Genomic DNA, 15,080 nt, shown 5'->3' with positions numbered 1-15,080 from the left:
CAAAGTTGCACCAACCGACGTAGGCGCCGACCGATAAGCTGTGTTGTTCTGCCGCAATCTATAAAGAAAGTGTCTTATTCCAGAGGTGGACAACAACATGAAGAGGCCCAAATTCAAGGTCAGTGATCGATAAATTACCAAAGTGATTAGTTCACCAGTTTTGCACAGATCTGATTTAATATCCTGCGTCCTTCACGTCAGTTACAGCTCTGAGTAAGAGCTGTATAATGTATTGCGTTTTTGTATCATTATTGTGATATGAAATAACTGAAATTATAGCAAATATAAGTCACGTCTCTATGGTTGCTAATATCTAGATTTCATTACACGCATTCCTTACACCCAACAAGTTCTTCACACACTCCATATTTTGACCATATTGTGCAGCTCTACTCTCCTTCAAGGCAGAACAGTATGTTATAAAATCACATAGGGGATGTACTTTCTAGCCGGTCAGTCTGTTTCTACAGAAACAGCAGGTTGCATACACTCCCTCTGTAGCTCCCTGTGTACCTAACCCTGAGCGCAGATCAGGACTGCAAAGAAAGCTAAGATAAGTGGAGGGGAAAAATACCCTCAATTCAGACAGTCAGAGAGGTTACAACCACAGCTGAAGGCCCTGCTTGACCCCAGCAGATCCACCGTCCATCTCTGCAGACGCCGGGCGGCTGGGGAAAGCATGAACCTGAACTAAATAGAGAAGAACATCTATTACAATTCTCATCCCCTCATCTTTCAACTTCTGCGGTGCCCTTTTCGTTCTCCTCTGTCGGGGTGATTTGTCCCGGTTCCCCTTCGCCATCAAGAAACTGACTTACTACTTTATTCCAGCCGATTGAGCACTCAACGAAAGGGTCTGGCCTTCATCACCCTTCTATTCTCGCTCTGTATTTCTCTCCTGGATTCCGTTTTTTTTTTAGGCGTCCTGCTGATTTTGTTCTTCCTTCCTTCCTTTCTGTCTTTTATAGCCTGCTCTGTAGGTTCTGTGTAGACTAATCCGCAGGCTAATTTATGTGTAGAGTTATCTGAACCGTGGCTACAGGCAGAATAGGTGCTGAGGGTCTCCACCCTGCAGCAGGGTTTCAGCTCTAATTTATTTCTTTTAGTATAGATTCTCTCTCTGTAGGTTTTTTTTTGGAAGGAAGGTTTGGACAGAATTGAACAAAATACTCAAGTTCAAGCGCAGTTTTCAACCAACAGCGTGGCACTGACATGAGTGGTGACTGAGTACTGCGCTAACGAATTCATCGTGATCACTGAAGTACATTTCTTAACACATACTGTCATATTGTTTGGCTGGCCTTACGTCATATAGTGCTGGCAAGAGGTGATGTGTAATGTACGGACCCAACACTGTGCTGTTCCACTGATATATTGTACAACGTGTGTTTTTGTTTTATGAAGTGAAATAAGTTTCACTGATGTTGCATTGATCAACAGCAATCACAACTTCCAACTGACTAAGGTGTGAACGATAATCTAAACACTAGCCATCATTGCTTTAGTAACTCATCCTTCTAAATTGATTAACTTGTAAACCACGTTTTCTGCATTGTATTCAGATGAAATATCTAAAATGAATAAAAACCTCGGCCCTCACTGCCGATGACTTCATGTAGCAGAGACTTGGTGGTTTATTGTCAGAGCAGCTGATAAGAGCACGACTCAGTCAGCTGCTTTCTGGTGATATGCAGGTGTGAAGGCATCCGAGCGTCTGATTAAACGGAGCTGAATTTTGTTGAAAAGTTAAAAAGAGGTCTAGATTACACATATCCTCCTTTCCATATATCCTTTGCGACTGCATTTTGGCAGCTATTTTTCAACATTTAGCAGCATTTCACAGGATCTACTGGACATATTTATTGACAAAAGCACTGTACAAAAGTGAAATCTTTTACATACACTTCAGGATTATAGTGCAGATTTACAAGTGAAATGCCAACATCCACCAACAACATGGAGTCTGACTCTGGCCATGTGATAGCAGAAGGTTATGATGCAAAGACAAGAGGGCAAATTAAATAAAATGTTGAATAAAGAATCCAATAAAATTTATCTGTTTAATAAAAAATGCTTTGACTCACGACAGTAAGTGAAAGAAAAAATGTAAGCGCACTGTTCAATTCTGCAGTGGTGAAGTTCACAATTGGAAATAGAAACTGAATAGAATATAAAGTCAGTCAAGATACGCAGGCTCAGTGCAGATAGATAAAAAAAAAAAGAAGTGTGTGTGTGAGTGCAAAAGAGAGAGACTGAGTGTGTGTTCTCTAATGCTGAAAATGAAAGAATCATGGTTCCCCCGGTCTATAGGTTTCATTCCCGCTACTCTAAATTAGCTCTTGTCGCGTCTCAGGATCATAAATTCCAGTCTAACCTTATATGAGAGCGCCGTCTCTCAGTCCCCCAGCACTCTAACTGGATCACACATCCATTTACACACACACACAAACACACTACCCAAAGCGAATCATCCTCTCCTCCACCACCAGGCAGGGAAAAGGTGGGGAAAACATAATTACCATCAAACAACTCCATCTCCATTACTCTACTGGGAATTTATACTGCTTTTTATTGCCGCCGTGATACATCTTGCAGGAGGTGGTGGTGGAGGGATACAACTAGATTTATTTTTTATTCTTCGCCCACAAACGGGGTATGAAAAAGAGTAAGATAGTCAAAAGGAAAGTCAGTGGAGAGCTAGAACTGTGTGTGCACACCTCTCAAGAAGATTCACATTCAAAACATTTCAATTAGAAAGCGTTACAGTCGCAGTGCAATACTAAAAATACACTCTTTCCAACCAGGGTTAACATAATATTCTACATGACAACCCGTAAATTGATCCCTCAAATTAATCCTTGAGGAAATATGACAGAACCAAATCTTCCAATTAGTGCAGAAGCTGCAAATATGCACTAGTTTTGTAAAACAAGTCTACTTATCAATCAGTATTTAGATATTTGGATGATGTTGAAAACACCTAAAAAATATATATATATATTTATATATACGCAAAAACTATTAAAAGCCAACATAATGAAGTTTGAAAACTGTCAGAAGAATGAAATGCATAAACTTTCTCCCTCACAGAGTGACAGAAAACGAATCAGCGTTAAAGGATAATTCCAACGTAATTTGAAATTTGACTTAACATTAATCATTTATCTTTAAAGCTGCACGAACAGATGTTTTTATATTAATGAATTAAATGTTCTGTAATGTGAAAGTTAAGAGTTACTTGAGAGATGTATCACCAGCTCTGCAGTTCCTCTCAGCTCTATGGAGCTTTTTTAGCATCTTTCAGGTTTCTGTTCTGGTTCAGTGTCATCGCTTTCATCCGCCCTGTTTCCCGCCATAGTGGGCAGCTGTTTACAGGGATAAAGCTCTCGCCGTAGACTACCGGCTCAGCATCAAACAGCAGACAGACAAAGTTAGCGACTAACTGGTGAACTTTGTGGAGCATTTAGCAGCTAAAGAGTCAGATATTTCCTTCAGCAGTTGGCGGAGTTGCTGCGTTTCTGCTGGATGCGCTAATCGGGGCTGCAACTAGCAAATATCTTCATTAGTCATTTCATTAGTCCATTAATCGTTTAGCCCATAAAATGACGGAACATAGTGAAAAAATTGTCGCTTAAACAATTAAACGGGACACCTCCGTAGCTCATACCCTCTCAGTATATTTGAAATGGACAAAAGACGTCTCTTCTGTTCACAAAGTTACATCACAATGCTAATATCAGGTTGACCGAGGTCCGTTGTTACCACTATAAAGATATCAATTATTTTGGTGCTGTATCTAAGGGGAAGGAGTTGTTTAGTTTGTGATTAGTCGATTGGATTGTGATATTTGCACAAAGGAATTAAAAATAATGTCTCAAATCATCTTCAGTGAGGCAAAACTGATATAATCAACTCCTGTGTCTACATCAAGAGCAGCTTAAAGCAGCAGATCAGAGCTGGTGCTCGACCATCAGACAGGCTGGGTCGGGGAACGATCGATCGCCAATGATTTCCTTCAACTGGCCAAACAGCAGTCGATGGCCCGGACACACTGCTGCCGAAGGAGGCCGCGGGGGAGGAACACACCCCTCAGTTTACAGCAGCTTTAAACCTACAATAACAACCTCATCCAGCCCAAAGTTTACAATCTGTTTGGATTTTGAGGATTAATATCGCAACCCTGATCTTTCATCCAGAAAAACTTGCCATTTTCCATGTGACTTTCATCATGCCGCCGTCTCCCGACCTCCTCCATGTCTGACTCAGTCTCTTCCTCTCTCCAACTCGCTCTCTATCTGCCTTCGTCAACAAGGACAAAAAAAAACGCCTCGGAGGGAATATAAAACCTTTCACATGTTTTCCACCAGCACCGTTAAAGCCACAGTGCAAATAAGCTTAATTTTCTCAGCCCTGAAGGAACAAAAGATGCCGAACAATATGCTCAAACTGCTTTGACTTGAAGCATCTAAACTTTAAATACTGACTGAAAATATTACGACCAGTCAACCATCAACCGGATATCAACAGAATCGATTCCCCATTATGACCGCTGTCTTAACAAAGAGCGTACGCACACACACACGTGCACACAAACCCACAGGTATACACACCCTTGACGAAGAAGCTGTCCGTATTGATGGATGGAGGAGTTTGATAGAAAAGCTGACCAGTGGTACCAGGTGCTGTATTAGTAGTGACACAGCAGAAAACAGAAGGGGAAAGAAATGGGACATGCCTGCATGTGTGTGTGTGTCTGTGTGTGTGTGTTCACCCTTTGTTAATGTATGTGTGTGTGTCTGTTTCAGGAGAATTAGGGCACAGCACCTGGCAGTACTTTAAAGAGTCAGCCTGGCAAAGTGGGTGCATTACTGTCGCTGCCCAACAACAAAAATCACATTCACATTTCAAAATCCGAAACTTCAGATTTTTAGAGGTTGACTGTGATTAAAAGTGTGTAAAGAGAAAGTTGAGCTTGTTGAATCATTTTGTTGACATTGCAAACGGTATGTCGCGGTTATTAGACGTTCAAAAGCTCAAAACCCACTTTCAGACTTTGAAAAAGTTTTAATTTGCAGAGTTGTGAGTGTGAATAGACCTTTTATCCGAACCTCCACACATTCCCTCCCGTGTTTGTCCATTGTTGCGTTTGAAACGCCCTCCAGAGCGGATACACCTGAATACAAGTGGCAGTTGTGGCATCCAACCACATATAGAGGAAGAAGAGACTCAACCATTTCAGTGTGGACGGTTAAACAATCCCAAAAAAACACTGATGTGAATGGAACCCTGGTTCTCATATAAATGGTGTCTGCATTAGTGTGAAAGTTTGGAAGCAACAAAGACGTGCATGAAGAATTAGATGCTAAATTCAGTTGAAAATCTAACTGTTTGAACATACTGAGGATACTGACGGACAGTCGAGGAGTGGATTATGCTGCAGGAGTGGTTTGAGACGTTTCTGTAGACGTCTGGTGGATCAGTGTTGGAATCTGCTGCTGTCGTCTTTGGAGAGGCAAAACTTTGACAGCCACCTTTCAACTCTACATGGGATGAATGTGTGATACTCAAAACATGGACTTTGAGAGGAGCGCCACTTTAAGCTTAGGGTTTTTTTTTGTTTTTTTTTCTAAAGCTAAAAGGTTCCCACTCTGAAACGATGAAAATATGTCAAAGTCTTTCAAAAACCAACAGTTTTCTTTTACACTTTTGACACTCTGTTGTTGTAAATATTCCCTCTTTAGAAAGTGAACTTTCTTTTTTGAATGTTTTTATTATGTTTACTTATTATGTTTAAGTATGTAATGAGTCGCTAACTGAAACTCCCTCTATGTTTTTTCAACATCAAACCACTTCCTGTTTCCTGTGGTGTCTCCAACATCTCATCCTCTTTTCCACTTTCCGTCCACTTTTTTTGTGCTATTGAGACGAAACTGTAGCGGTGCGTCCAGACGGAGCACTATGACAATTTTCCCCTCGGCTGCTGGACAGTTTTTGCACTTGCATTGGTTGTAACTAGCTAGCATGATGCACACCGATTTTGTGCGGGGAGGGTGTCTGATTGATTTCAGTTCTTCCAGTAATTTCCTCCAGTGTCTCTCCTTTTTACTCTCGTCTCCGTACGTTCATGAACTGTGAGTCATGAGGCTTCGGGATGCACACAAACTGTCCCTCGAGTTTAAACATTTTCAACATAGACAAAATAATTCAGATGTCTTAAAATGTTAAAGGCCAGTGTGGTGGGTGGTATTTATTGATTTATGTACTTGGTGAGAGGGAATCTCAGACAGTATATGTGTGTGTGTGTGTGTGTGTGTGTGTAACATGACTACGTTAGAGGGACAGTCCATACAGCTCTCGCCTGGAGGGTCTAGAGATGAAACACTGACTGCTGGGACAGAAAGCACACACACAAACAAACACATACACACACACACACAGCCCAGCGCTCCCACCCACAGCATGGGGTGAGGTCAAAGGCTAACTGAGCCAGGGTGTTAGGTCAGAAGGGTTAAACTGGACACTTTAGCACAGCAGTTGAGGGGTCAACAGGGGAGAGAGGGGGGAGTCATTGTGTGGTCCAGTTACTGGTTATGCGTGCAACATGTCTCGTGCCTTTGCCCCCCCCACCCTGCTCACGAGACCCTGTGCATGTCAGTTCTGTGTGAGTGTGAAAACAGTGCGTGCATCCAGCGGCATGGGGATGAATGTGCGTCTTAAGCAGCTTAGTACCTAGCCAGTCGTTGAACTTCTTAACCTCGGAGGGCAGGCCCAGCTCGGTGAAGTCACCCATGTGCAGCAGCACGTCGCCGTAGGGCATCTGGATGCCGTCTGTACGCGAGTGCGTGTCCGACACACATACGAACCTGGTGTGTCCTGCTGGCTTGGGAGTGTCGTAAGGAATGGGGTCCACCCTGAAAAGACAGAGACAAAAAGAGAGAGGTGTTCAGAAGAGCGGGGCTGGACATTGAACCCTAAACTCTACATTTACCTCAATAATGAGACAGTTACCAAATCAGCGGTGGCTTCTTAATTCTGATATATTTATTTACCGAAACGTTTAAGATTCTGGTCTTCTTCACTGTGGGCTAATTGGTTGAACTCAAGCTTTTCAGTTAAATTATATGGATTTTGACCATTTATTTATTGAAAACTGTAATATGGGGCATCCTGGTAGCCTTGGGGTTAAGACGCACTTCATATAAATCGCAACACTGCCGAGTTTGAGTTGTTGCGTCCCCTCTCTCCAAGGTTGCCCCTCTTTTTCTCATCATTCTTTGAACAGTATTAACAGCTTCCACATGCCAACATAATCGATGATTTATGCTGGTTTCATTGTGTTAAATTAACTGTTTTCATTTCACATTTTGTTAGGATTTAATCTGTCAATCACCTGACACAACAAGAAGAGTCTCTGCCTGGAAATATTCCTTTAACAACATGCTGCCTTACAAACTGCAGTCAATTTCAAGTTATGTTATGTTAGAAATGTTAATATTTAAATATTGTCACCAAATTCTGCACAAATTCTGCTAAACCGATTTCTTTCCCGTCAAGTGACACAGTCAACAGTCAAGTATGTTTGGTACCATGTTATCACCAACAAAAAGACCAAACTCAACTGAAATGTTCCACTTATTCATGAGATGTCTGCCCTTGGTTTTATTTAGTCATTTTATAATTTTAACAGTATTCTCTGTAAAAAAAAAAAAAAAAAAAGAGCTGCAATTCAAACAGAAAAAAGTGCCCTTTTTCCTCTTTGTGATATTTCCCAAAAAAAAAAAAAAAAAAAAGGTGTACTCGATCCAGAAGCATATTTTTAGGAAATGTATGCTAATTTCATACCAGATAGCAGAAGGGGCACAGCTGAAAACGGGAACCTTAAAAAGATCATTTGTTGTGCAAAATAAATTACATGGTCCGCAGAATAATGCATGCAGCAGAGCAAAATGCATCTCAAAGAAAAGAGGAGACATTACAACAGAGAAAAATGTGTAGTTTGGGCAGGAAAACAACCAGCGCGCGGGTTGATTTGTGCACACAAGGAGGGCAATGGCTGTTTTGTGGCATCAGATTGGCTAAAGAGACGGTGAATTAAGGCATGCCATGTCCTTTCTATCCATTATCTAAAGAAAAAACACTTAGACCCAAGTCTGACTGGAAAAAGCCTTTTCTTCAGCCTTTTTGTTCGATGTAAGCACGTCTGTTAAAAAGGAAGAAAAACCTGTACTTTTTTCTGACTGAAAGCAAAGAGGGGGAGAAAAAGAAAATCATCTTGTCTGTAATTGAAGTCTACAATGTGCAATCTTCCAGCACTCTGCCACTAGACCATTATTTCATTAGAAGGGATGTCACTCTGTCGACAACATCAGACACATAATCAACGCCGCAATCTCTAACCTGACACACACACACACACACACACAGGGTTAACTCGCATGTGTGCCACAAACATGGCATGAAACCAGTCACAGAAGCAGATGAAATCAAAAGGTTTCAGCCCGGAGAAGACGTCATTAACAGAGATGGAGAAAATAGGCACAAGGCACAAAAGAAAATCTTATTCGTGGGGAGGCAACATTGCATTTGAGGAGTCTCATTTGGGAAACAATTTTCCTGTTTTCCCCATTTCTAGGGCACGTTGAGCAGAATATTAGACACGGAAAAGCTTCACAAACAGCTAGAGATCAGTTGTTCTGTTTTTGAGTTGAAGTCATCTTCAAAGTCTTGTTAGTGGACGCATGGACTGGTCTGTAGCCACTGAATGTAATCTGTAGTCCAGCCTCATCGGCAGTCACTGTCTGTGGTCAGAAGGCGATCTGGATAAAATCTTCCATCATGACATACAAATGGGTGACAAGCATGAGCCCCCTGAACAGCTTCAGTGATGCCCGTCATAGATTCGTCAACTCTCTAAACTCTACTGGAGGGATGAACACCACTCTTCCAGCCGCATACCTGCTGCATCTTGAGTTTTTTTTCTGCCTCTGCAAAACTGGATGAATTGGAAGCTGCGGGGCAAGACGAGCTGCTCAAAACCTGAAACTGATTATGCTGGTTTAGGCCACATTCAGACAAATCCCTGCACTGCCTAAAAAAAAGGCAGCGCTCTGATTAATTTGACGTATCATTTTGCCGTCTGATAAACCTTAAAACCTGTGGATCTGTAACTCAAATTGGACAACCTGGATCATATTTTATTGTTTTACTGGTACGTCAAGCAACATGCCCCCACTAACGCAGCCTCTTGCATCTTTTTAACTGTTAACTGAACGCCTGAGAAAGCAAAACATTTACAGTGTAGACATCCAGAACTCTGATACAGCTCAAAATGAATCCTCCAAAAGCAGTTTACATTTAGAAAAGAGCGCTGAAAGTCTGTTAATTTGTGCACCACAGATTCAACACTGATCAGCCTCCAATCAGCCGGGGCAAGGCCAGCAGACAGAATTTGCAATCTCAGTCTGTAGTCATCAGTTTGTCTCTGATCGATAGCTTGTTGTCTGTAACCTTCAGTCTTCAGTTTGTAACTAGAAAACTGGGTCTAGTCTGTTGCCCGTGGCTTGTATTTTCTCATACGTAGCCTACAGTCAGTCAGTAGTCAGTATTTGCTCATTGGTCCCGTCCCTCCTTTACAGCTCTTTCACAGCTTCAGCTGGGAGATCTCAGCGAGCGAGCAGGCCTGGACTCCATATTAAAGACACTGCACAAAATGAAAAACTAGCTACATAGATAATGATATTTACTATTGACTGTGTGCAGTAAATAAGACCCTGTGCTCCTATATATACACAAACACACACACACTAACTGAAGCCAGCAGAGCAGCACATACAGTGCAGTGTAGCTGGTGATTAGATTTGGTGCTCTGTGGTGCCTGGATGTCATGCAGCTTTACAGGATTCGACAGTTCTCGTCATGGAGGAAGGACGAACGCAGAACCACATGGGATGACAAAACACACAGAAATATACATATATATATATATATATATATATATATATATATGCACACACACAAGCGCGCATATTAAAACAAAGCCAGGAGAAAAACAACCTTCATCTCCTCCCCTTCCTTTGAGATTTAATCCGCCCTGAGAATGTAAGTAAATACCAGCAGCCCCTATCAATTAGAGCAGGCTTGGGCCAAGAAACCTTCATGATAGTGCTGCATAGGTCCCACACACACACACACACACACAGACAAAGAGAGAGGGCCCCTGTCTTTCCTGTTAACATATGACTGTATAACAATCCAGAGGTTCATTAGTAATATATACAGGAGTTCAGGAGTTCAGCAGTGCAGCAGAGGCCTCTGATCTATGGTAAACGGAGACAGTGAAAATGAAAAAGGCTTCATGCGCTCCGGCAGCAGGTAAAAGAATATTCTCCAGTGACGGACTGAACTGTGTTAGCATGAAGGTTCGTGTTAACATGTCTGAGCTTCGGCGTGACATCCGAGGGAAGACTGCGGAGGGAAAAGAGTGGGGGAGAGGAGAAATGCTAATGCGCTCGAGGAGGGCAGGAGCACACTCTCAAATCCGCCATGACATTGGAGCTGACACAAAACCGAGGTCTGTGGCTGCAGAAATGTCTGCTGGATGAAGAAACGGCTGCGATCCTTCAGCAGAGAAACCTCAATGCATCAACCTCTCCTCACCTACAGCTGCAACATCTCAGAAGAAATTAGCTTTAAGATCAAAAGCATGATTGTTAATCACGTTCATCCGTCTCCATTTTAGGAAACAGAATGCCATTATTGCACTTCTGCAACTTAACGTTCACTTTAATCATGATGTGGACCCGCAATCCTTTTTTTATTCTTACTGTCATTCTCTTGTTGTGTTCTTAATTACTAATTTCACAGATGACAGAAGATGTTCCACATTTAGGAACAAAAACAATTTTACTCTGAAAATCAAGCCAATTTTTTTTGTTTTTTGTTTTTACCACTTTGCTTGTTTTATTTTTCTCAGAAACTGTCAAGTTTCTTTGTTGCTTTAACATCTGAAGTTGTCATTTATTCACTTAATGCCTCATATTCAAATGTTGCTGGACAAATTCAACAAGGACTTTTATGGAAATTGAAATTTATTTAATTTTATGATGTGATTGTTAACATCAGAACCTGTAGTAATACATTAAAATACCCTGCAGCCTCCATAAACCACATAAATAACATATTTAATATCAATGCTAAAATACGACTGACAAGCTTGAGGTGCTTCACCCTAAAACGCTTGCAGATCAAGCTCAAAAAGGTAAAAGTGAAAGAACTAAATCCTTGAAAACTGGATTGAAAACACACACAGTTATTAGTTACATGTCTCATATAGAAGAGAGAAGTGTAAATCAGCCTGGGAGAGACAGACGGAGGGAAGGAGGAGCGCTCTCTGATGTCTGTAGGAGGATATTTAGTTTGACTGAGCACACTTGGCTCCGTGGCCTTTTGGAAAAACACACAAGTAAACAGGGTCAAAGTTCAGCCTGAGCTTGCTTCTTCAAACGTGACACTTTACTCGCGGCAGATAAGAAGGTCGCCGTCTATGTCGCTCTCTGACTTGTCGAGCTCTTTAAGGAAGCCACATAATCACTGTGATTGATTGCAACAGAAAGGTTTTTTTTCCCCCCCCTGAAAACCTCCCGAGTCTTCACGTCGTCCAAAACAGACCGTGGCTTTTTGCTGCGCAGCCAAAAAACTGTCCAGCCAGAGAGCTCTTATCGTACATTTTAGCATAAGTTACATATAAACCTCAATATCCATCACTACAGGAGATAACTTCATGTATACCTCCATGAATCACCGCAGAACTAATCTCTCAATGATTTCAACTGTGAAATCCACCATTTTATTAAAGAAAGGAAGTAAAACATTAGGCATTAAACATCCTAAAGGAGTTTATAGTTGAGACAGCACGGCTTTCCAAATATAACCCATGTATTTAATCTCTGAGCTCTTATACTTGAAACTATAAAAATGTAATTAAGCTGATTTCTCACCAGAAAGAAAAAACATGGAAACCAACCATAACAATTAAACGTCTCTATTTATCTGTAATGGAGGACGTGTGTGTACAAACAACAATTTACTTAACTTTGTGAAAACAGAACTCATACAGGCTCACATGGACCCATCTTTAGATGTATTTATTCTGCTGTTAATTACTTTGTATTAATGCTATTAATTTGACAGACGTGTGACAGAATACGACGGCTCTGCACACACAGTTTCTGTTTTGTTTGGGAAAGAAAACAATTATTTTAATATATAGAAATTGTGTTATTATTCTAGTGCTACAAATAGTATGTATATACTTCCTCTAACAGTATCATAACAGTATTTTGTCATATAATATACTCCTCTGAGAGATGTTGAACCTGGCTGCAGGGATTTACTCCCATTTAGCCACAAGAGCATTAGAGAGGAACATTGAGACCTGGCTCGGGTGGGCTTCCACATCCACCATGTTTTTATGGACCTGGCTTTGCGTACGGGGACTTTGTCATGTTGAAACAAGAAAGGGACTTCCCCAAATTGCATCCACAGAGTTGACAGCACAGTGTATTCTAAATAATCTAATATCACCGCATGCTGTAGAATTAAGATTCCCCTTAACTGGAATAAAAACAAAAAGGGGCGTCCACAAAAACAAGTTGTGTTACATAGTGAATCAAGTCTGGGTTGAATATTCTGACCCCCCAAAGTCCTGGCAGGGTTAATGGGGTCAAGGACCTCTGAGCTGCCCACTTGTCTCAGACAGAAACACATGTCAATCATAGTCCGGTCCGTGCGTCTGTCCGCCACCTGCTGCCGAAGGATTAGCGTCCAGCTCCTCCTCCTCCTCCTCTCTACTTCCTGCTTCATTCATTGTTAATGGAGTCGTCCTGCTAATGATTTTTCATCAATAAGGCCACCGGCGGGGACACAGCCACCTAAAACCTCCGGGGTCAGAGGGCAAATGTGGAAATAGACTGCTAATCAACTAAAGCTGACTTGTCCATACACGACAAACAGGATCAAGACTCGTACACTCACTGGTTCACCGTCAGAAAGACAAAGTTCGAGTCCATCATGCATTCCTCTTCATTTGGCAATAAACGTGGGCTTATTGTTGCGTTCACATTTGATATTTGTTTAAACTGATTCTAAATATATACTGCACTCTACAAAGGTCAGCGTTTGGTCATGATTTTATTATTAATGACCTGCAGCTCACATCCAGTCAAACTGAATTTCCATTCCCACACTTTTCTGTATGAAACAGGATCAGGAGAGAGTATTTTTGGTTCACAACCACAACGTTTTTCTTCTGCTACCATGATGTTACCACTAAAAATGTTTTTTAACGATTTGTAATCCATCAACGAGTCATTTCACAAGCAAAAAGCAAAACGCTCTCTGGTTCTAGTTTCTCAAATGTGAGGATTTACAGATTTGTTTGTTTATTTTTATTTATATCATGTATTCATACATGTATCAGTATTTCTGACATGACAGATGAATCGATAAAGGAAAAAGTTTGTTGCAGCCAGGGAGTAAAACTAATAGAACTGTGATATAAAACAGAAAAATAATTTGTACTTTCCACCCGTTTGATAGTCGATGTCAAACATCATACTGCAGACAATCAGCTACAAAAGTGAGTTTCATTGTGGCTTAAAACCACCGCAGCTGATAAATGAGTGTGAATGGATCTCTGTACTTCACCGTCTCCTTGTCAAACTTCACAACGAAGGCTGTCAGAGCAAATGTGATGTTTGTGTGTCCACTGCGCTAAAAGAACAGTGAATTTAAGAGATAACCACAGCTGAACTAGAGACAAAATAGCTGCTGTTCTTCCACCGAGCTCACACCGTCTTTATTGCTCTTTCAGGAGAAGCATCCAAACACAATGCTCCCCATTTCCTCTGTCTATAACCTCTGCATCAGCTCCCCTCCCCCTCCAATACACACATACACACACACATACACACACACATACACACCGCTCACTCATCCACGGTGCAATACCATTTCTCTGAGAGGAGCAGAGAGAGAGCGCCTCTCTTATCTTCTGCATTTCAGCTGTCTGCGCTAATTCAATAAACTTCAGAGGAACAAAATGAACACAGGAATAACGGAGTGGAGGAGGAGGAGGAGGAGGAGGAGGAGGAGGGCGGCGGCGGTGGTGGTGGTGGTGCACAGGGGAGCGGAGAAAGAGGCAAAGGTGGGAGACAAGAACAAGCAAACAAGAAAACCCAACAGGAAAAAAAGGAGCAAAAGCACAAACAGATCATAGATACAGAATGATGGAAATCCACAGGAGAGGAGGAAGAAGACAGCACGCTGTAAAAAATATTCAAATAAGAATTGATTTTAAAGAATGGTGAATGATGGCCTTTTGCCTTGACACCCCCCCACCCCTCCCTCTTTACTCCATTTGTTCAGGGAGGTGCGTCCTCCTTATCCCTCCCATAATGGCAGAGTAAGGCACACAAAGCCTGCTTGGAATATCAGCACCAGAGAAACCTTCCGGCACTGCGCTGGGAAATAAATTGCTTCTGCTAATGCCCCTTTCATTACGGCACAGCCCTTAATTGTGCTGCTGACAGTCTGCCTGGCTGCAGGGCTGATGGGAGGAAGGCTGAGGAGACGGGGCTCTACGTGGCCCCTGGGGCCAAACACCAACCATCAGACTGCTGGGAGAACAAACTAGTAGAGTAATGTTCACCTGGACAGACAACACCACTCACAACAGAGAGAAAACACATGAAAAAGAAAGCGTGGCAGCTTCAAGCAAAGGCTGTCACTCAATACTGTTCTGGCAACGGTCAAAAACTACTGAAAACTGTGTGCAAGTATGTAATCTAGCAGCAAATGTCTGGTCAGATTTATAATCTTTACTCATTCTTAAAATCTAAAAATGTGCCAGTTCTGGTCGACTTTATTAGGCAAAAAACAGAAGAGAAGGTTTGTAGAAAAGCATGTTTATATACCTACAAGTAAAATTCACACGTAGGCTTTAACGCAGGGAGATTATTATTTTGAAAAACGATCGTTGGTAATAATTAATGTAATATACACAAACACCTGCTTCATACACA

General features: G+C 41.7%; 1 protein-coding gene across 1 annotated transcript in view; it reads right to left on the bottom strand.

The window, feature by feature from the left end:
- mpped2a (metallophosphoesterase domain containing 2a) overlaps positions 1-15,080 on the bottom strand; it is a 57,080-nt gene that overhangs the window by 29,568 nt on the left and 12,432 nt on the right. Inside the window, exon 3 of the mRNA XM_070905431.1 lies at positions 6,730-6,911. Coding sequence (XP_070761532.1) covers positions 6,730-6,911 — 182 coding nt within the window. The remainder of the gene's footprint in view (positions 1-6,729; positions 6,912-15,080) is intronic.

Source organism: Enoplosus armatus, chromosome 1 (assembly GCF_043641665.1).
Source record: "Enoplosus armatus isolate fEnoArm2 chromosome 1, fEnoArm2.hap1, whole genome shotgun sequence".
Lineage (NCBI taxonomy): Eukaryota > Metazoa > Chordata > Actinopteri > Centrarchiformes > Enoplosidae > Enoplosus > Enoplosus armatus.
Note: the sequence above shows the minus strand (reverse complement) of the source record. Positions and strands in the feature narration are given on the sequence as shown.